This window comes from Bombus fervidus, chromosome 9 (assembly GCF_041682495.2).
Source record: "Bombus fervidus isolate BK054 chromosome 9, iyBomFerv1, whole genome shotgun sequence".
Classification (NCBI taxonomy): Eukaryota; Metazoa; Arthropoda; class Insecta; order Hymenoptera; family Apidae; genus Bombus; species Bombus fervidus.
In genome coordinates this window covers 14,510,547-14,531,542 of record NC_091525.1, presented here as the reverse complement: position 1 = coordinate 14,531,542, position 20,996 = coordinate 14,510,547, and the positions used below count along the sequence as shown (strand labels likewise).

The following is a 20,996-nucleotide window of genomic DNA, read 5'->3' as shown; positions in this document are numbered from 1 at the left end:
GGAACAGTTGACTCTAAATATATTACTAAGAAAGAAATAATCTCAGGCGATCTCTTTATCAAAGCGCATACTCGAAAATGCAGAAGCAGTGTTCAAAATTATTGCTTTGATTAAAACATCTGCCTGTCGCGAAGTGTCTTCTTGCACGTAAAATTTCACACATTTTTGTACGGAAAAAAATGAATTTTAACTCATATTTTAAACTCTATCTGAAGTCAAATAAACGAGTGTCAATCGAAATCGTGTGACGAATAGAAAATTAAATTCAACACTATTTATTGTATCGTGTATTGCCTATTATCGTCATTATGATTGAGTGACGATTGCAGCTTTCGTAACAACGAAATCGGAGATCATTTCGATATTTCTTGCTTACGCTAAAATTCATACTCGTGTCATACCGATATATTCGTATAGATATTTGCCTTTTGCAAATATTCTCACTCAATACTAATATACATATTTACAAGTACCATGAATTTATTCTCAAATTTGTATGCTTAAATCAACTATTAAAAAGTTAATTATTATAATCGCGATGTGCAAGAAGACCTATCCTAAACTAATAAATTTGAAAAAAGAATGTTACTACTCGCGGGTATAAAAAATACCCGCGATCACTATGCTCGCAAAAAATTCTACGTAATACAACCAGTCACCCGTGCCGATTCGGACCTTTCATCCTACGACACGATCGAGTGACCGGAGGAACAGAAATGCATGCGACTCACCCGTTCGAAGCGGAGAACCAGAGAACGTTACCATGGATGCTGCGCTATCCCAGCGGATATCATCAGGGAGATTAACATCAGGCAGGAACCGTTGAAAATCCAACGATGGAAATAGAGCTTCTAAAAAGTCTGTTTCGAAACAAAACACGACGAATGGTTGCTAATTATTTGAAAATTTGAAGATAATGAAAAATGGAAGTTTATTAAATTGGTAACTTTAATAATAATAAAGATTGAAATTCTAACAAACTTCGATAAATATATAAACTGAAACTCTGATATAAAAGTTTTACATCTACGTGTTAAGAATTTAATGATTTCTAAAATATGTTGGACGTTAATTTCATGTTGAAACATTAACACTCTTTTTATCTTAATGAAAGAATAGTCTGAGATGACCTTAACCTTCAAAATTTTCAATCAAATTCTACTTCTTAATCGATAATATTCAAAGCAAAATATATAAAATAGACATAAACGAAGTACGATATGCGAAGATACTTACGTTCCTGGCTTTTGAGCCACCGGTAGATCAGTCCCAAAGAACACCAACAAGCCGAAGCTGTATCTGTAACAAAACGTAAAATACAGTTAACGTCGTTAATAAGTAATAACGAACTCGGAACTTTTCCAACATTTTTAGCTTGTTAAATTACCGATTGTTTTTATTTTCTAATTAACAATAATTCGAACAAAATATAGAAAATTGAACAAATCGAAATACTATACGTAAAACTACTTACGTTCTTGAACTCCTGGAGAGGCCCCATCCTCTTGAGAGATGCACTGACTGTAATACCGAAAACCAATGTTCAGAAAGAACAGAAATCTTTTGCGTAACAAACACTGATTCTACAAACCGCATTGCGCGCGATCGCAAATATTCTCTGAAAATAAAGTTGTGTAATGGCGGGCTGACTATATTTTATAAGGCGGGGGGGGGGGCGTAAAGGAAGCGAAATATCGTTTCGGTATTTTTCTTCTTTTCCCTATCGAACCTTTATTTAGAATACTCCGTTGTTCTTTTACGCTTAAAAGATTATTATCAAGAAACTGGAATAAGTGTGAAAAATATTAGTTGAGAGTCGAGAGTCGAGAGAGAGAGATTAGTCGATATCGAACAAATGCTTACGAACACCGTGAATGCAATGCAATCATTTGCGAGAATTATACTGTGAATATTCGTTATCAGAGTATGAAATATACACTCCACTAGCGCACTATGATCGTGCATTATAAATATTCGAAAATATTTGCAAGAATTAAAAAATTCACAACTAAATATTCTCTAGAGAATACTGGACAAACGCGCGCGTAACGTTGCTTTGAAATATTTGAGCCAACTGCGCGCCACCTCTATGAAAAAAATATAAGCTACGAATTTGCAAGTATATGACGTTAACTGTAGCAAATTCACATAATATTGCAAAATAATTTGAATTCGATATATGAATGTTACGATATCTATCGAAATAAGTTAAAGCTATTTTTATTAAGATTTCTATGTTTCAAACTCTGTCTACACTTCTCCTATATCCCGAGTTACATTGAAACGATGAGATAATTCGTTAAAAATTCGTTTGAAATAACAGAATGATTTCATACGTTCGAAATAAAACAATGATTTATTTAATAGCCGTTACTTTCGTCTTAGTATTTCAAATAATTAAAAAATTATCTATTATGAAACATGTGTCAAATATATTTTCAAATAAATGCTCACTTTATACTGTCAAAGTCACTTTTGGCAAGTAAAACGGACCCCTGAAAATACGGTTACTTTGTATAACTCGCTAGCTATAAGGATACACATATTTTGTATAAGTTGCATTCTGTATAATAAGTTGTATTTTATTCGGTACCTAACTGTCCTCGATGTCTTTTATGTCGTGGAGCGTCGTAATCTTACCGCGAAAACTGTCAATCTTCTCTTGCTACGTAGCCTTTAGGCCGTGGGCACGTTTCTGCATTGCACGCAATGTCTATCCTGTTTTTAGTCAATGGTGGTACTATATGCTGAATCGATAATGTTACATGTAACATGAAAATAGTAACGGGTACGGGTAACCCTCAAACGTGGGACACGAAACAGCATTGCATGTCACGTCTATTTCGTACCTCGTTTGTGACCATATCTAGCCACCGTACCGCCATCTAAGTAAAAGATGAACTTCACGTTACAGTATCGACACAAAGATACAATGTGTGCACCATACTTCACAATGGCCTTCTTATACATGCACGGAATCGAATAGAATTGTATACGTTCGACTACTTCCTAATATAATTCGTCTGGTGTCGCGTCATTATTTAAAAAAAAAAAAAAAAAAAGAAGAATGGAGAATGTAGGGAAGATCATCATAGTATGGGGCAGAAAAAGAATCGAAATTCCAGACGTGAACCTGGATGATACCGTTCGCGGTCTGAAAGAACGAATATACAAGGAAACTAACATCCTTCCGGAACGTCAAAAACTTTTGAACCTTCGAACCAAAGGTTATGTTTTGAACTGTTTTCATGACAATCCTTTCCTTCGTTTTCCTCTACATAAAATCACATGTATCGTTCGAGATTCGTTGTTAATTTTCAAATAAAATTCGTTCAAGCGATTTCTGCTTTGATTTAAAATTATGTCATGTTATGTTAGATTTGACATGTTTGACTGTAAGTCGTTTAAAACTCCATCAAGTGTCTATAGAATCTTTCTTTCCACCAGACAAAGCATGTCAAGATGAGGAGATCCTAAGGAACTTGGGCATGAAGCCTGGATTCAAGCTAATGTTGATGGGATCTCGTGAAGAGGACATAGCTAAAGTGTGTCACGCGCCAAAAGACTTACCTGATGTAATTAATGACTTTAAGACTGAAGAGGAAGAGATAGAGATAGAGAATGTTAAGCTGTGCTTGTTTCAAATCCAATGTAGAATCGGTTTGTACAGGTTTGTAGAATTAAATCCATTCAGAGAAGGAAAGAAACTACTGGTGCTCGATATAGACTACACCATTTTCGATCCCAAATCAACAGCGGAAAGTGGTGTGGAATTGATGCGTCCCTTCCTACATCAATTTTTAACCTTGGCTTATCTAAATTATGACATAGTAATTTGGTCAGCGACTAGTATGAAATGGATTAATGAAAAAATGAAAGTGCTCGGTGTTTCCAGCAATCCTTATTACAAAATAGCGTGTCACCTTGACTCGAATGCTATGATCAATGTTCACACATCAAAATATGGTACTATCACGGCAAAACCGCTTGCTATCATTTGGGGAAAATACAAGCAGTTCTCTGCAAAAAACACGATCATGTTCGACGATATCAGAAGGAACTTTATTATGAATCCACAATCGGGATTAAAGATAAAGCCATTCAGACACGCGCACATCACCAGAAGAAAAGACAGGGAATTATTAAAGTTATCTCAATACCTAAAATTAATAGCTAAAGTAGATGATTTTCAGACACTTAATCACAGAAAATGGCAAGAATATATAATCGACAAAACCAAAGAAGAGAAGAAAACTAAGGAAGGAAATGAAGGCAGGACCGAGTAACCGAAATTTTTTTTTCTATTTTTAAGAATGTTAAATGCTTGTCGAATCAATTACGAATTTTTTCATTACACAAACGGATACATTTCAACTATTTCAAGTAAAACCTATCGACCAAACCGCGAATTCACAGGCAATGATCTAAATTTGTTCGGAAGATGAACACAGTGTATAGGAAGGACATCTTTTAAATATTCTTCCATGAACAATATACGTTGATACGTTGATACGTTGATTAATCGTTAATCGCATATTTTCACACGCTTCTTTGTATTTATGATGTACTTATCAGTTATTGTGAAACATATATAAAATATGTAATCACAGATTATCAAAATAAATCTTGTGTATTTCAAATAGCGAAACTTTTACTTTCCTTTCTAATACAGCAGACATTAGTAAAAACACTAAAAATGATTCAAAATAGCGAAACTTTTTATATAACGCTTTCAGAATCTACTTGTAAGTAGATATTCTGAATGATAATAGATAAGTAAGTGTAGTAAGTAATTCAACGTCTCGTACTGTATTATTAAATTACAAAAGAGCGTTGGATTTTATAAGCTTGAATCGATTATTGGAAATTCTTATCAGCTGAAATTTTCGTAACATAATATAACGTTACATATATAGACAAGTAAGTATATATAATTAATATCCTATCCAATCGCCATCTACTCTGATCGAAAATACAGTCGACGAAACCAGTCTATTGTCAGTTTCATATAGTCTCATGTACGAGCAAAATGGCGAAGTGTCCGTCATAGGCGGACTTTTGTTCAGGGAGTTGGCATTCCACATGCTGCGTAGAAATTGTTGTACAGTGAGAAAGTCGGAAGCATGGAATTGTTCCGTACCGACACGCATTTCATTTTTGTGAAAGAGAGGCACAGCCTATGGTGTGACAAGTATACAGGAGAGTTTTCCGCTAAATCGGGTGGGTACATGGTGCTCATTTGACAGGAGCGTATATACATACATTCCTGTCAAGTGTACGATACACGTTGCGATTCTCGATTCACTGTTCCTATTCAAAACACCTTTGATTCTTCGCGAAGCGTAATCGAAATGATTTCCCATAATTCTCATTTATGAATTCAATTTCGTAACAGTACTTGATGAAATGGGAGTTTTATATTGGACCATAATTAAATTAACATTGTTGAAACAATGTAAAGCGATAGAAAGTCTTAGAGGCCTTAAAGACTGTTCTACGCGTGAGATTTTACAATAACAATAAATTATGATGTATATAAACATCTGAAAGTCATGGTTTAATTAATGCAATTAAATGCAACATAATAATTCATTACAATGTTACGTTTCAAGCCAGGTATCTCTTTGTATTGACATTTTTACAGTGAAATTTTACCAGTTGTAAATTATTTGCAGATTGGGAATGGGCATCTCCAAAAGATTTGGAATGTCTTGGAATATTTTATGGAATTGTAGGAAAAATAGAACAACCATGCGTATTGGAACCTCGTTTAATGTTGATCAAAGAAGTTTCACCGGCTGGAGAGTTATATGGAGGTCATATTATATATAAGGTCAAATCAATTGCATTTTTGCATCTTGGCAGTGAAAATAATGATATTGGACTTCTGCCATGTAAGAAGCATCAGAATTTGCCAAAGAAAAAAAGTCAAGGTGGACTGTTTGATGTGCCGCAGAAGGCAGCCTTTGCCAAAACATGGGGAACTATTAAAAGTGCTACAAACACAATAAAAAATACCACTCAACACGCGGCTGCGCTTGCAACATCTCAAGTAGGTTTCCCTATAGGTAACTAGAAATAAAGAAATCATATATACAAAGGAAGATGTTTTTTGCATTGACAAGAATGTTTGCAGGTAAAATCCACAGTAAGTAAACGAAACATTGTTAAAGACAAGGAGAGATTTGAGAAGAGAATCCTGGAGGAGTTAAATAAAATTTTCACCGAAACCGACTCCTTTTATTTCTGTCAAACTGGTGATATCACGAATAGCTTGCAGAGGCTTTGTGTCACAGACTCACAGTGGAACGAGGAACAACAGAATAAACCACTTTGGCAAAGAGTGGATGATAGATTTTTTTGGAACAAACACATGTTACATGATATAATTAATTTAAAAGTTAGGATTCTTCTAAATTTAATTGGTTTTTGTTAGATATTTATTATTAAGAAAATATTTCATTTTTGTAGACAGACAAAGCGAACTCATGGATATTACCAGTTATTCAGGGATATGTGCAAATAGAGAAGTGTAAAGTAGAAGTGGGCATCGATGAACAGCCACACCATGAAACTTTCAATTTAGCAATAATATCGAGAAGAAGTAGATTTCGTGCAGGAACGAGGTAGCTATATATTTGTCTTATTTCTTATTATTCCAATGAGTAATTTATCTAGAAATATCTTATCTTTTTACCATTATAAAGATATAAGCGACGTGGTGTGGACGACGAAGGAAAATGCGCGAACTATGTAGAAACAGAGCAATTAGTTTGGTACCATGATCACCAAGTATCCTTTGTCCAAGTACGAGGCAGTGTACCGGTATACTGGTCTCAACCTGGCTATAAATACAAGCCTCCACCACGAATAGATAGAGGTAACTAACAAGAAATTTCATCTAAATGTTAACAATAATAATTTTCAATCCTTTAGATGAAGCAGAAACGCAGATTGCGTTCGAGAAACACTTTACCGAAGAGCTAGGGTTGTATGGCCCAATTTGTATCATGAATCTTGTAGAACAAACTGGCAAGGAGAAGGTAATTTGGGAAGCCTATAGTAACCATGTACTAAATTATAATCATCCAGATATAACATATACAACTTTCGATTTTCATGAATATTGGTAAGCAGTTAGAAAGATTTGAGCTAATGAATTATCAAAAATCGTCGCTAATGTTTTCTTTTTTTTTTTTTTTTCATATATATATATATATCTAACACAGTCGGGGGATGCATTTTGAAAATGTGTCTATCCTAGTCAGTGCATTAGCTGCGGTATTGTCAGACATAGGGTACTGTTGGCGCGACAAGCAAGGCACAATATGCATGCAGAAAGGAGTGTTTCGGGTGAATTGCATAGATTGTTTAGATAGAACGAATGTGGTGCAAACCGCTTTAGGTAAAGCTGTGATGGAAATGCAGTTTTCAAAGCTAGGACTAATACCGCCGGACGGAACGTTACCGACAAATATTCGACAAACGTTTCAGTTGCTTTGGGCGAATAATGGCGATATTATCAGTAAACAGTATGCCGGTACAAACGCCCTCAAGGTTCGTACCTTACGTAGTAAACATGTTGGTTTTACTCTAACCATTACGAATTAACCATAAGCAAAATCTAAAGATGGTTGAACTTCCATGATAGTAGTTTATTTTATTGCTTATAGGGAGATTACACAAGAACAGGGGAAAGAAAGTTTACCGGTTTAATGAAAGATGGCATGAATTCTGCAAACAGGTACAATTGGATCAGAATTATGACATACCACTCGTCACATTGCAATAGAACATCATTCTCATTCACATATCCTACACGATACATCATTTTACGATTATTCGTCCATTATTCGAGATATCTCGCGAACATACAAGCTGTTAGGTGTTGTAATTTCTTAGAACGAATAAAGTCTTACAGACTATTACTATCGTCGTTAGATATCAATAACACTTAATGTCTTCTTTCTCTCTTTCTTTATTTTTTCTTTCTTTTTTTTTCTTTTTTTTTTTTTTTTTTTTTTTTTTAAGCCAAATCATCGCTTAACTATTGACATATCTTATACGTACATACGATCCTTGACACTATCCTTTCATTTTCCCATAGATATTTTCAGCAACACTTTATGGATGACATGCGTCAAGCGGCGATAGATACCTTGCTAGGGAACCCTATCGATGTTAATCAACTGAACACCGATTGGTCGCACTATTTAGACATCCTTGACAATTGCTGCCTTGAGCTAATACCCGTGAAACCACCAAACATAGAGCTTCAACTTGCTACTTATCCTGACATTCTCTATGCCAGTGCTATGTATGATTTGGCAAGGTTCGTTCTTGGCTTTGGGTTGAAAGTTTTTCGCTCGAGCGATAAATAAATTGTATTATTTTGAAAACAATAAACCAGTTGTTGCTTTATAAAAAAAAAAAAAAAAACGATACAAGACGACATTCTATACTCGAACTGTGACTCCATACGTTATAATCAGTTTGACGTTACGTTGAACATAATTTTCTTTTTTTACTTGCATGGTGGATTGCTTTTCAGTTTATCTTAATAACCCTGAGTGGAATTCCTGCTCCCTTTATGACAGTGTCCTATCATCAATTTTTATTTCAATTCTGTTTTACTTTTTTATGTAGCTTCAAAGCAAGTGCTTAGGAGACCCGTGTACTTTCAGATACTATTTAAATCGCTTCAAGGATGTCTATAGGCAGGCCACGATCGATATGATGTTAGGAAACTCGGTGAACGAAGAAGTATTTCAAGAGCGTACAGAAGAAGAAGATAATGCTGCTACAGCGATTCATGTAAAATTGCTGATAGAGGATTGCAAGAAGCTGCTTATACCCGATCCAGAAGTCATTTTAGGCAGTTGGGGTCTCATAGACGCTGACCCTGTGTATGTTAGATGTTCAACTTTCTATTTGTTTCATTTCTTTTTTTTTTTTTTTTTTCTTTCTTTTTCATTTTTATAATACACAAGGATTGTTTTCTCTTATAATTTATTGCATTTTAACAGAACTGGTGACTTAACAGAGACAGAAATGGACACTATTCTAATATTAACACGGGATAGTTATTATGTAGCTGATTATGACGATCAAATCGATAAAGTCACAAATTACCAAAGAGTTCCACTCGAAGACATTATACTGATCGAGTTTGGCCAGCCAGAGAGCACTGTCTCCCTTTTTAAAAATAAGCATTTCCACTGCATTAGAATAAATTACAAAATGGCCAACGAATACGGTTACTTTCACATGTTCCGCAGTACAAATTTACGATTTTTTAATAACATGGCTGTTGTTATAAAGACAGAGGAAGAAAGTATAGGTAGGATATAATTTCAAATATGATCTATCATATTCATATCTGGATCTGTGACAATTAATTTTGGCTACTACGTTAATTCGTACATTTCAGAGTCTTTAAGATCAATTTGCGAGGCTATCTCTGTGGCGATGGAGATATCCGGTTTACCAAAGATTCCTATAGCAATGAACGTCACGTTAGATAGACGAAAGAGTAAAATAGTGAATAGCAGGGGAACCACGGGTCTACTGGACATTTCGTCGTTCCCAGAATTGACTAGAAATGTTTCAGAGACACAGTTACTAGCTCTTAAAAGCGCAGGTACGTTTCTAACAAAAGAATCTGACTTTCGAACAATTAATAATTGTTAGTTAAAGTAGATCAGATTTCATTTATAAATATATATTTAAAGTAAACGTTGAAGTAATAATTAGCAATAATTGCAAAATGCGTTATGTAATTGTAGGAACGAAAGCTTTAAGCAACATGACCGAGCAATTTAGCAAACTAAATAAGTTAAGTCATAGCTTCAGCGCTAGGAAACCAATTGACATAGCAAGAAGCATAGGTAGAAGGTCTGAGGCACCTACGAAGCCGACATTCACCGTTGGGAGTAGAGACATCTCAGGCAATGTGCAAGGGAAACGTAGCAGTGGCAGTAGCAGTAGCGACGACGAGGACATTGACGTTCCTCCTGTTCCTTTAGAAAAGCCAGAAAATTTCAGTCACAATAAGAATCTAATGGAGGCGTATACTCCATCTATTGGTATCATAATGGGTGTTAAAAACACGGACGTAGTGGAACCTCGTGAGAATAACGAAGACCAAGATTTTTCGATACGACCTAATAAATTCTCTGAACAGAGTTCCGATAAGGAAGCCTTACGCGTGCCAGAATCTGGCTCTGGTACCAGTACTGTTAGTGCTTCGCCTCAAAAGACGCCTGAAATAACTATACAAAATGTAACCGAGGACAAAGAAAGGATGCTGCCACCATTAACATTGAATCTGTCCAAAAACATCAGTCATTCGACTGGAGAGGTTGATAGTAAGCTGACACTCGGTAATATAAATGGAAGCAAATTGCAGACTGAGAATAGATTGCAGGATAAAAAAAGGTCCACGTCTGAGCAAGATTTAAGTCTAAATATTACATCTTCTCAGAGTGAGTCTGCTTTGAAGTCAATGAAGACTAACATAATAAACGCAGCGAGTCCTGTGGCATCTACTTCCAAAGATATCTTGTCACCTTTCTCAAAATTCGCTAAAGGTGTGCAGACTTTAGGGGCAAATTTGGATCCTAGGAAGCTAAAGACAGGACAGGTAGGATTACAGAGAAATCTCTCAGATCATCACGTAGAACAGCAACGAAAATTGCAAGAGAGATGGGGTACATGTCAATCCAAGCTAATAGCTTTATAACTTTTCGGACATAGTTCGAAGTCTGAATGTCTAGTAGCGAGTAAACAATTAAAACCCACATAATTTAGAGACACTTTTGCATAAAGGATTTTTAAATAATCATTTTGTTATTTTTTAGCATCTTTTAATTCGGAGAATCGGTTCGAACATCTCGGCGCGCGTGTCTGAATATTTTCCATTATTTCTTAAACTCTCAATTATTGCCATCCTGCAAATAAAAGCTTCGTGCGAAAGAAACGCGAGACGATTAATCGATAACATACTCTCTATATAATCTTACGCGTCGAGAAACTCACAAATTACTTTCCAAAGTACAATGTGGTCAATATTTAATCTGCATCAAGTCTATTTGTGCGTATCTACTTACAAACAAATTTTCTATTACTCTACATCGATGAAAGCCTACACGAACTGATTGTTACCTATTTTCAATATGCTTCCGGCGTATTTATACGAAATTTTAATCGCGACAGCCTTTTTATGGATTTTACCAAACGAATCCTAGTATTGCATTTAGACATTAGAGATTGTGAATTTATCAAAAGAAAAAAAAAAAAAAAGAAAAAAAAGGAAAAAGAAAAAAAGGGGGGGGGGGGAAAGGAAAAGAGAAAAGAAGAAGAAAAAGGGAAAAGACACGTACGTGCTTATACAATGAAATTTAATCCCAGCATTCTTTGAAGCCTTAACGCCTGCTGCATAAACAAATTTTTTAATGGTTTTATTTATTTGTAATATATGTCGTAGACTTTCCGTTTTCTAAATTTCCGGAGCCACGCGCGCAAACGACGTTCGCGTGACGACTTGTAAACATTCGTAAACCGAAAATCTGTTTATGCAGTAAGTTAAATGAAGAAGCTTTGTAGTCAATTATGTACATATATACGAAGAATTACTTAAAATTAGCAGTTTAATGAAACAACGTTGCGATTGCTGATTAAAATGTAACAGTAAGATGAATTTGGCAAGGACGATTTTTCCCAAGATATATATGATGTGCAGAAAACTAGTAATTATTGATTGTTATAAAGTCTAGACGTAGACATTCGACCGACGATAACAGTGGGTAAATTCTTAGAATTTCAAATATGATTAAGTTCGAGAATTATTTTGGATATAGAAAGGAAAGGAAAAAGTGCTTTGTTGGTGATCCATTCCTTTTTTTTTTTTTTTTTTCTTCTGTATATAATTTCATAACAATTGAAACATACAAGTCGTTCCAGGAAAAAGGAACAATCATAGTATTTATATACATGCACATTTGCAGTATTATGTATATTACATTTAATAAATAATAGGAAGGAGAGTTGCATATATGGATATGGATATGTAGACGATAAAAAAAAAAAAAAAGAAAAAAGAAAGCAGGTACACGTTGTTATTTAATACTAATCTATGTACGACGATTTATATATATATATATATAATATATGTATATATAGAGCAAATAACACGAGTTACAAATCTAGGTGGCTATTTCTTTGTGTGTACATACGAGTAATTCAATTTAGTGTAATAATAACCTGTAAACATGTATTCATAGTTGCACTGACACGTTAGTAGAAGTATTACAAGGTAAGAGTTTTTCTAGTGAATGTTTTTTCCCAACTGTAAACGGATAGTCTGTGATATATAATCTGGCAGAATGAACACAGCCTAAAATGATTAAAGGAAAGAAAGAGAAAAGGGAAAGGAAAGAAAAAGAGAAAGAAAAGCGTGAAAATATAAGGATGTGTCGATTCTGTAGATTCTTTAGAGATGCTTTAAAACGAATATAAAAGACAAAACTGTTTTCACTCGTTCTAACAAAATTCAACACGCGAATCATATTCTGATTTATTAATTCCAGGTATATATACATAGACCAGTTTATTTTTAATATAATTTTAACGATCAACGAGATATTTATTTATCGATACAGTATTAGAGAGAAAAGAATTACGGAAGGAAATGGAAAATTTATATATTTTTTTGTTCCCTTTTTCGTATTAATACGTATATACCTATGGTCCAATTGAGATTAGACATTCAAATATTGTAATATAATATATTATTATCTGTATTTTTATGACAGGACATTACAAACAATCATGACAAAACAACGCACGAAGATATTTATATAGCCTGTAGAGGCTTAAATTGCCTTATGTATATGTAATACATACATATAAACGCATACAGAATATTTTGTTTAACTAAAAAGGGTAGAATGTCTCACGAAGGATTAAAGTTATCAGAAAATTGTTTTAGCAAAAGTGGGCATTCTATGGTGCAAATTACATTTTTACATGTGGAGTAGTGGGCAAGGTTTTAAGGACAACTTCATTTTTTTAAATGGAATCGTGTATTTCGTAATACATTAATCGATCCATCTCGGAATTTCCTGTAAGAAAAGTATTAGCTTACTTACGTTGAAAAACTATTAATTTATAAGATGTTTAGGGGGTGTTGTTATTAATTTGTACAAATCGACGTACGAGAGACAAGGAGAAACGAAATACCTTTTTATAAGGAATGTCAAGATTAATGTATTATTAAAAAATATATAGTTCCATTTGATACAGCGAAGTTGACTTTAAAATATTCCACGTTACTCGATGTGCAAAAGATAATTTGCGCCATATGCTGTTCCCCTTCGAACCAAGTAACCTTTGCTAAAACATTTTTTTGATAACTTTAACCCCTCGTGAGATATTCTACCATCTTCGGTTGAACGAAACAGCCTGTATGTGTGTACGTGTATGTGATACAGCAAACACCATAGCAATTGTAGGAAAAATGTTATAATAAAATATAAATAACTCGAACTAACGCCTTTTTATTCCACTTAAAGTGAAACTCTTTTAAGTATTAAAAAAATATTTTTTTAAATATATTATGATTTGTTAAGCTGTAATTTTCGTTTAAACTCTGTTCCTAGTGTTAATTTATAATTTATATAAAAATCATTCGGCAATTAAATTATTAAGTCACAGACAATAGCCATGTACACTTGATATCTTATTCCACGTCGAATGAAATAATTTTTCTATTTCAAATAAAACAATTTCTTTCTAATTTTATACGTACTTTGAGGTAGTAGTAATGTATTCTGCATTAATCCAGACAATCCGGGTCCTTCTTTTGATCCAACTGTTACGATTAATTTTCCAAAAAGTGAAGATTCATCGCATATACTACTAGCGATCATTAGCCAAATTCATTTGAACTATTCGCGAAAGACGCTGCGTTTAAAATAGTTTCGATAATCGTAAGCGACACTCGAATTGAATCGACAATCGATTAACTTCGTGTTGCTGTTGCCACGCAAAAGCACATGGTGTATTTTGTTTTCACGTGAGCGAATGCTTCGCGCATGGTTTCTGAGATGACAACTCTTACAAATAAATATTTTATTGTGTAGTAAATAAGTATTTACGCAGGCAAGCATGGTTAATCTTTCCTCTTGTAACAGATATTGACGCGAATAAACGTTTTTAAATTGTTCCGCAACTATAATTTTGATAAATATCGAGCATGGAATGCTTTTGGTCCGATTTGAGTAAACATCCACAATGTCCACACGGTGATTTTTCGTTAAGATTCCTTATATTATAAAGTAATAGCGCGAAATCGTAGAAAAAATATCTTTATAATATTGTACTATGATATTCTGTTTATGCAGGACCAACTTTATTATTTGGCACGCATGAAAATGGCAAATTGGAGAAGTTTTATGTATGTGCAGCTTGCCGTGAGAGAAAGATGTGTAAGTTTTATTTAAAAGAGGGAGAAAAATTGACAAAACATCAAGCGGCTAAATGGGAACAAGAGAGGAAACAGTTTATGTCTCGTTATCATCACAGGCAATTATATGTACGTTTTAATGATATAATGTCGGTGCCGCCTGAGAGCAGATGTTACTGCTATACTTGTGAACAATTGATATCTAAAACTGAGAAGGATACGACGAACAAACACAAAAATCATGATATAAGAGAAGGTCTTACAGATTATCAGATAAGGCATCCAACAGAAATTTTAAAACCATTAGAAAATTCTAGGCAAGAAGCTCAGTATTTCTTCACAAAACAATCGACAGAGGACATAGCAAATATACTTGTGAAATTAGGGGCAAAGCAAATTCTTTGTATCGGTACTCCGAAAATTCATGAATATATTCTAGAAAATCACGAAGACACTATGTCCACGCTTTTATTGGATTTTGATGGAAGATTCGTAAGTTTGTTGAGAAATTTATCGAATTAAGGCAGTAACGTTTAAACAAACTGTATAAGCTTAATACTGTGTTCTTCTCCTTTTTTTTTTTTTTTCTTTTTTTTTCTTTCTTTCTTTTTTTTACTTGCAGCATAATTTTTTTGGACCGCTCAATTATTGCTGGTATAATCTGTTGAATAATCATTTTTTTAATGAAACCGCTGTCCATGTGTTTAAAGACTTTCTTATGCAAGGTGGGGGAAAGGGCACGTACTTGGTATGCGATCCACCGTTTGGTAGTAGGGTGGAACCAATGTCTTGGACTATAAAAAGAATCTCTGATCTTCATAAAAAATGGAATAACATAGAGGACGAAGAGAATTGTTTAAGAATTATGTTCATATTTCCATATTTTATGGAATCTATAATGAAACAAAAGAGTAATCCACCTGGTGTACCAGGAGGTCTGAAGGACCTGAGAATGACCGATTACAAAGTATCTTATGATAATCATCCGTTATTTATAACAGACTCCAATGCCACAAAGTTACCGTCGCCTATTAGAATTTTTACAAATGTACCGTTAAACTTAGTTGAACTACCAAAATCGAATGGTTATAGATATTGTAAAAAATGTCAGAAGTGGGTTGCTAAAGAGAATAAGCATTGTAAAAAATGTCAAGAGTGTACCTCGAAAAATGGCCTCACATATAAACACTGTGATATATGCAAACGATGTGTAAAACCATATTGGAAGCATTGCGTAACGTGTAAAAGATGTGTCGTAACGAAACATTTATGTGGTCAAAAGCCGAAAGTTACCGGAAAATGTTTAAAGTGTAACGAAGCTGGTATGTAATTTTTATTTTTGTAACGAACGTAATGGAATCGTATATAAGACATGTTTTATTATTTGTAGGTCATACTGAGATAGAATGTGATACGAGTGAAGAAATTCATACAGACACAATGGCGGAGACTAAGAAAGTTAAAAAACGCAAGGCTAGTGACGAAAATGAGGTGATCAACGACGTTAAAAAGAAGAAAGTGAACGATTCGCGTGAATCCGGAGAAGAGAAGAAAGAACCAATAATTGAAAATATTAAAAAAGCAGCGAAAAGTTCGGAGAAAAAAGGAACGAAGAGAAAAGTAACAACGGAGCTTACAGTAAAAGCTTCGAAGAAGTCTCAACTGTTGAAGATGCATAAAAAGATTAAAAAGTTACAGAATAAGCCAAACGGCGTTGTAAGTAGGAAGAAAAGAACAAAGAAACAACAAACATAGTACGATTATCATAAACTTAGTTAAAAGTTAAAAATCATATTCTCTGTATTGTACATAAGATTTCTTATTGATGTAATATATGTGCATATACTTCAATAAAAGAAGCTTGTTCAAGAAAATATATGTGCTTATATGACTTGTTTGTATGATTTTTTTAATGATCCGAGCAGATCATATAATCGAAGGGAGGCTATGAGCTACATTATGATATTGTGATTATAAATAATGTTCGAGATACACCGTTTCTACGATAATCTTTTGAACTTGAGTATAATACTATACTATAAGTATAATACTTTGGGTAAAAAGGTTCAGTTTATTTCTGTAGGAATCGAATATCATTCATGATTTTTATGATATTTAACTAATATTTTTGTTTGATAAATTTTCAATTAGAAATCGACTTTCGCGGGATTGGTATTTGGCATTGAACGATACAACTGAAACGCTCAGTTACCATTGGCTGGAAGTCAAAAAATGGCTGCCCCCTTGACACGTACATCTTGGTCCGTTTTAAAAAGAAATCAGTTCCAGTATAAACAACTCTTAACAATTTCGTTTGTGGATCGTTTTACACAATACAAACATTCGTACACGCAAGACCAGAAGTCTCGAATTTCTGACAAAACAATTAGAAATGTCTTGTTTTACACAATTTTCTTCTCCGGTTTTGGTTATATTTTGTACAAATGGAAGGAGGATTGCCAGAACCGACTCAGCAACCTGATAAATCCGATGTTCACGATACATGCTAAACCAGTTTCTTGGGATGGAAATAATAATAGAAGTAGGTATAATTTTATAGCTGACGTGGTTGAGAAATCAGCTCCTGCGGTAGTGTACATTGAAATCCAAAACAACAGAAGGTAAATACAGATTTCAATCTGTAAGAAGATAACTGTAACATAAGTAATCGTAATTTCCAGTAATCATTAATGAGAAAATAGATTTGATTTCCAAACAGGTAAACCGTTCAATATAAGCAATGGATCTGGTTTCATCGTTGAATCAGATGGTTTGATATTGACAAATGCTCATGTTGTTACTGCTAAGCCTAATACAACCGTCAAGGTAATTGTTGCGATATATCGAATAGTTATTGTTGTATTACAGGGATTAATATCGTACGTGTTCTTTCAGAAATTTTCATGCAATCTATTTCACAGGTACGTCTTTACGATGGAACTACTTACACCGGCGTCGTGGAAGACATCGATGTGCACAGCGATCTTGCAACTGTGCGAATTAACAAGGTTTATACATCTTCTATACGATAAAAAAAAAAAAAAAAAAAAAAAGAAAAGAAACAGTGTATGTAATTTCATATTTTGACATCGCGATTGTCGATTTTTTGTACAGAAGAACTTACCGGTAATGAGGCTGGGTTCTTCTACAAATCTTAGGCCAGGAGAATTTGTAGTGGCTATTGGATCTCCATTAGCTTTAAGCAACACAATAACGAGTGGTGTAATAAGCAGCGTAAGCAGGCATAGCCAAGAACTTGGCCTTCTTAACAAACAGATGGCTTATATACAAACAGATGCGGCGATCACTGTTAGTTTTTCATCAACATCGTAATTTCTATGAAATATTTTCGTATTAAAAATGTTGTGCTTCAGTTTGGCAATTCAGGTGGTCCGTTGGTTAATTTAGATGCAGAAGCGATTGGTATAAATGCAATGAAGGTGACGTCTGGCATTTCTTTTGCGATACCCATAGACTATGCTAAAGATTTTTTGAAAAAAGCAGAAATGCGCAGGAAAGGCAAAGGTATATAATACTCGACAATAGAAAAGCTCGAAATAGAAATATTTAAGACGAAAATTTTAAAACGAAACCATACTATATTAGGTACACAATTTGCCTCGGAGAAACCAAAAACTCAATATATCGGGGTTACAATGCTCACCCTTACCCCGGATCTTTTCTACGAATTGCAAAAAAAATTGAAAGGAATTCCACACAATATCAGATATGGAGTTCTGATTTATAAAGTCATCGTAGGGTCGCCAGCACACTTGTATGTTTAAGAAATCATTACTCTCGTTGCACTCGTTGAACCGTTAAGAACAACTATTCTATTATAGAAAGAACATACGTTTGTGTAAAAATTTCAGGGGAGGTTTACAAGCTGGTGATATCGTGACGCATGTGAACGACGAAGAAGTGGAATCGTCCGCCAGTATCTACAAAGCCATAGAATCGTCCAGAATCTTGAGAATGACTGTGATCAGAGGCCTAGAAGTGTTACATCTGCGAATCGAGCCGGAAGAAATTTAAATTATGCATCTAGTAGTACAATTTATTGAAACTAAAATTGAAACAGAACTGCTTCCTCTAAATATGTCGTTGATGTTCTTTCTAGAATTATTTTCATTTCTTTAATTTCGTATCTATATACCATACGGTATCGCTGCGTTATCGTTTCGAACGAGCCGCGATCATCTATCCAATAATAAAATAAACAATATTTGACAAGATTTATTGCAATCGGCAGAGTTACCGACAGGCCGATTATTACTTTGTCTCCATTTTTGTTTATTCGTTACTTCATATTTTCTAGTTGTCACGAAGACTGATGCCGCGACGAGACCCTCATTATCTTATTTTGCATACGTGTACATGCGTTTGTACGCCGGGTGTGGTCCATTAGTATTATGTTTATGTTGTTTACGACATCAGTCGACCTCCGCAAATATGTGGCCGGATCTCGAAGAGCGTAGCGTAGGCGTGGTCCGAGTAACTTTTAGTATTTTTTTCTTTTTTCGTTTTTTTTTTTTTTTTTTTTTTTTTTTTTTGAAAAACGTTATACTGGCCGCATCGTCTTGTTGGAATTCTTAACTACGTTTGCACTGTTGTAACATCATATAGGCGTTACATTAGTCATCATGTTTATACATACATATATAATTCTCTTAGAAACAATAAGAACAAGCAACTTTTGAAATATTTATAAATTAATAACGATTAACGAATAGGATGGAAAAGTGAAAAGTTTTGTACTGGAAATTTGTACAAAATCCTATATAGGGTATCAATGATTTGGTAAAATAAGTAGAGTGGAATATTTCAATAAAATTACATAAAATTAAAAGTTGTTCCGTTGAGGTGTACATGTATTTATGCATGGTCCTTTGCCGAGTAGATTGTATTATAAAAAGAACGGGTAAGAAGAAACGAACGAGTAGTTGTTTTAGCGATACACGATACAATACAGTTCTTCCGATAATTACAATAATATAAAATCTTTAAATTTCTATGTGCTCGAATGTTCTATATTTGAACATATTTTCTACTTTTCAGCCACTTTTTGATAAACAAAATTGACGATAAATAAATTGACGTGCCAAGCTACCTTGCGTTAGTTTCTATTTTGGTTCGAGCGTCTACCTACGATCATTACGCTTCTACATCGTTCCGCTATTTTTCCTCGTTTATCTTCCTTTCGCCAGATAGTTGGAGTTTCTCGCGTACACAGGTATCTTATCCTCCGATTGTTCACGATTTTGCCGAACGTAGCTCGCCTACGCGGGAGCGTTGTCACTTCCTACGTGCTTGCTTGGCGATTCTCGGTAGCCGGAGAACAAACGGCCACGAAGACGAACGGGGCTCGATATCGGGGGGGGCTCTACAGCGACACAGCGACGACCAGCATCGCCTACGACTCGATGAAGTTTCATGCTGATTTTCCATCGAACGATCACCAACAGCGAGAAATTTCCTTGGGAAAGCTGGTACGCCGAGAGACGTACGAGAGAGCAGGTTTTGTTTCAGGTCTGATACAGATTGAACCGTTCTTAATCGAAAATGTTCCCTTTAATTAACATTGAAACAAGATTGAGATTTTATCGTTTTCTTCGTTTAATTAAAAATATTTAATTATTATTTTGAAACAGCCTGTACAACGTAACTTTACTTGGAACGTAAGATACACGTGGAACTTGAAATATTTCAAAAATATTTTAAAAATATTTCGCTTCAAAAAACGAAGAAATTAGCGGGGTAATTAAGAGGATTGGAGAGGGCGATTACTATCGATTACTAACAATTTAGCGAGAAAAACGTTGAAAATTCGTTGAAAATTCGTTGAAAATTCGTTGAAAATTAGGTTTTCTACCACTCTTAAAGCTATCGATCTTTCTATAAATCGATCTTCCTATAAACTGTACAACTACTCAAAGCTACTACTATGCATCTTCGAACTGGAAAAAACAGATGAAAAGGTCAAGGAAAAGGTCGTACTACGCAGAGCCCGAGACTCGGGGATGCATTTCTGCAACTTGGCTGCAATCGCAATCCGCTACAGCAAAAGCACAACGAAACATTCTACTTGCCTTTGCCGCGTGTCGTCGTTGACACTGACAAATAATTTCTCGGACACGTTGTTGCCATTACGCTTCAGAGCCAGGATGCTCGCGATACGCAGCGGTACAGGACAATCGGGGCTCGTTCGATCATTTGTCCGGCCACGTCCGGGTCATTGTGAGTAGTAGCCTTGGCACGGCGACTTTATCGCGACAAGGGAGGATTCCTGGATAGCCGGGCAAAAGGCCGCGGTAGCCGAACAATCTTATCCTGCTGTAAGATAGCAGGACCAAGGATGGTCGAGTTGTTGATGGCCGAGAACGAAAGACGAGTGCCATCGAGAAACGTACTCGTTCGTCCTATTACGTTTGGAAAGCTATCGATTCGAGAAAGAATCATAAAGTAGCTTGTTGATACGTACTTGATGAAACTGTTAAAAAAGAGTACTCTACTCGTCATAGCGTTGGAGTAA

The 20,996-nt window shown here is 34.9% G+C and overlaps 4 protein-coding genes across 7 annotated transcripts; all 4 read left to right on the top strand.

Moving 5' to 3' along the window:
- The first annotated feature begins 2,814 nt into the window (after positions 1-2,814).
- Ublcp1 (Ubiquitin-like domain-containing C-terminal domain phosphatase 1) lies at positions 2,815-4,640 on the top strand. 2 transcript variants are annotated; one of them, XM_072010009.1, is made up of 2 exons: positions 2,815-3,227; positions 3,448-4,640. In XM_072010009.1, the coding sequence occupies exons 1-2, from the start codon at positions 3,068-3,070 to the stop codon at positions 4,284-4,286; spliced, it is 999 nt and encodes a 332-aa protein (XP_071866110.1). In that variant the 5' UTR covers positions 2,815-3,067; the 3' UTR covers positions 4,287-4,640. The 2 variants fall into 2 exon arrangements, with proteins under 2 accessions (XP_071866110.1, XP_071866111.1); XM_072010010.1 differs by lacking the exon at positions 2,815-3,227 and adding an exon at positions 3,234-3,373.
- A 342-nt stretch (positions 4,641-4,982) lies between these two features.
- Positions 4,983-10,978, top strand: Sp3 (phosphatidylinositide phosphatase spermathreecae). Of its 2 annotated transcripts, XM_072011228.1 has the most exons (13): positions 4,983-5,220; positions 5,676-6,052; positions 6,137-6,400; positions 6,472-6,626; positions 6,708-6,880; positions 6,937-7,129; positions 7,230-7,557; positions 7,674-7,744; positions 8,108-8,332; positions 8,685-8,906; positions 9,027-9,340; positions 9,431-9,640; positions 9,786-10,978. In XM_072011228.1, the coding sequence occupies exons 1-13, from the start codon at positions 5,124-5,126 to the stop codon at positions 10,739-10,741; spliced, it is 3,585 nt and encodes a 1,194-aa protein (XP_071867329.1). In that variant the 5' UTR covers positions 4,983-5,123; the 3' UTR covers positions 10,742-10,978. The 2 variants fall into 2 exon arrangements, with proteins under 2 accessions (XP_071867329.1, XP_071867330.1); XM_072011229.1 differs by lacking the exon at positions 8,108-8,332 and having other exon boundaries at positions 4,984-5,220.
- A 3,064-nt stretch (positions 10,979-14,042) lies between these two features.
- LOC139991255 (rRNA N(6)-adenosine-methyltransferase ZCCHC4) lies at positions 14,043-16,340 on the top strand. 2 transcript variants are annotated; one of them, XM_072011230.1, is made up of 4 exons: positions 14,043-14,303; positions 14,403-14,956; positions 15,087-15,786; positions 15,855-16,340. In XM_072011230.1, the coding sequence occupies exons 1-4, from the start codon at positions 14,255-14,257 to the stop codon at positions 16,217-16,219; spliced, it is 1,668 nt and encodes a 555-aa protein (XP_071867331.1). In that variant the 5' UTR covers positions 14,043-14,254; the 3' UTR covers positions 16,220-16,340. The 2 variants fall into 2 exon arrangements, with proteins under 2 accessions (XP_071867331.1, XP_071867332.1); XM_072011231.1 differs by having other exon boundaries at positions 14,043-14,336.
- A 336-nt stretch (positions 16,341-16,676) lies between these two features.
- Htra2 (HTRA2-related serine protease) lies at positions 16,677-18,699 on the top strand. Its single transcript, XM_072010107.1, has 7 exons — positions 16,677-17,085; positions 17,167-17,290; positions 17,386-17,472; positions 17,579-17,773; positions 17,839-17,989; positions 18,071-18,239; positions 18,337-18,699. The coding sequence occupies exons 1-7, from the start codon at positions 16,697-16,699 to the stop codon at positions 18,497-18,499; spliced, it is 1,278 nt and encodes a 425-aa protein (XP_071866208.1). The 5' UTR covers positions 16,677-16,696; the 3' UTR covers positions 18,500-18,699.
- Positions 18,700-20,996: the final 2,297 nt, after the last annotated feature.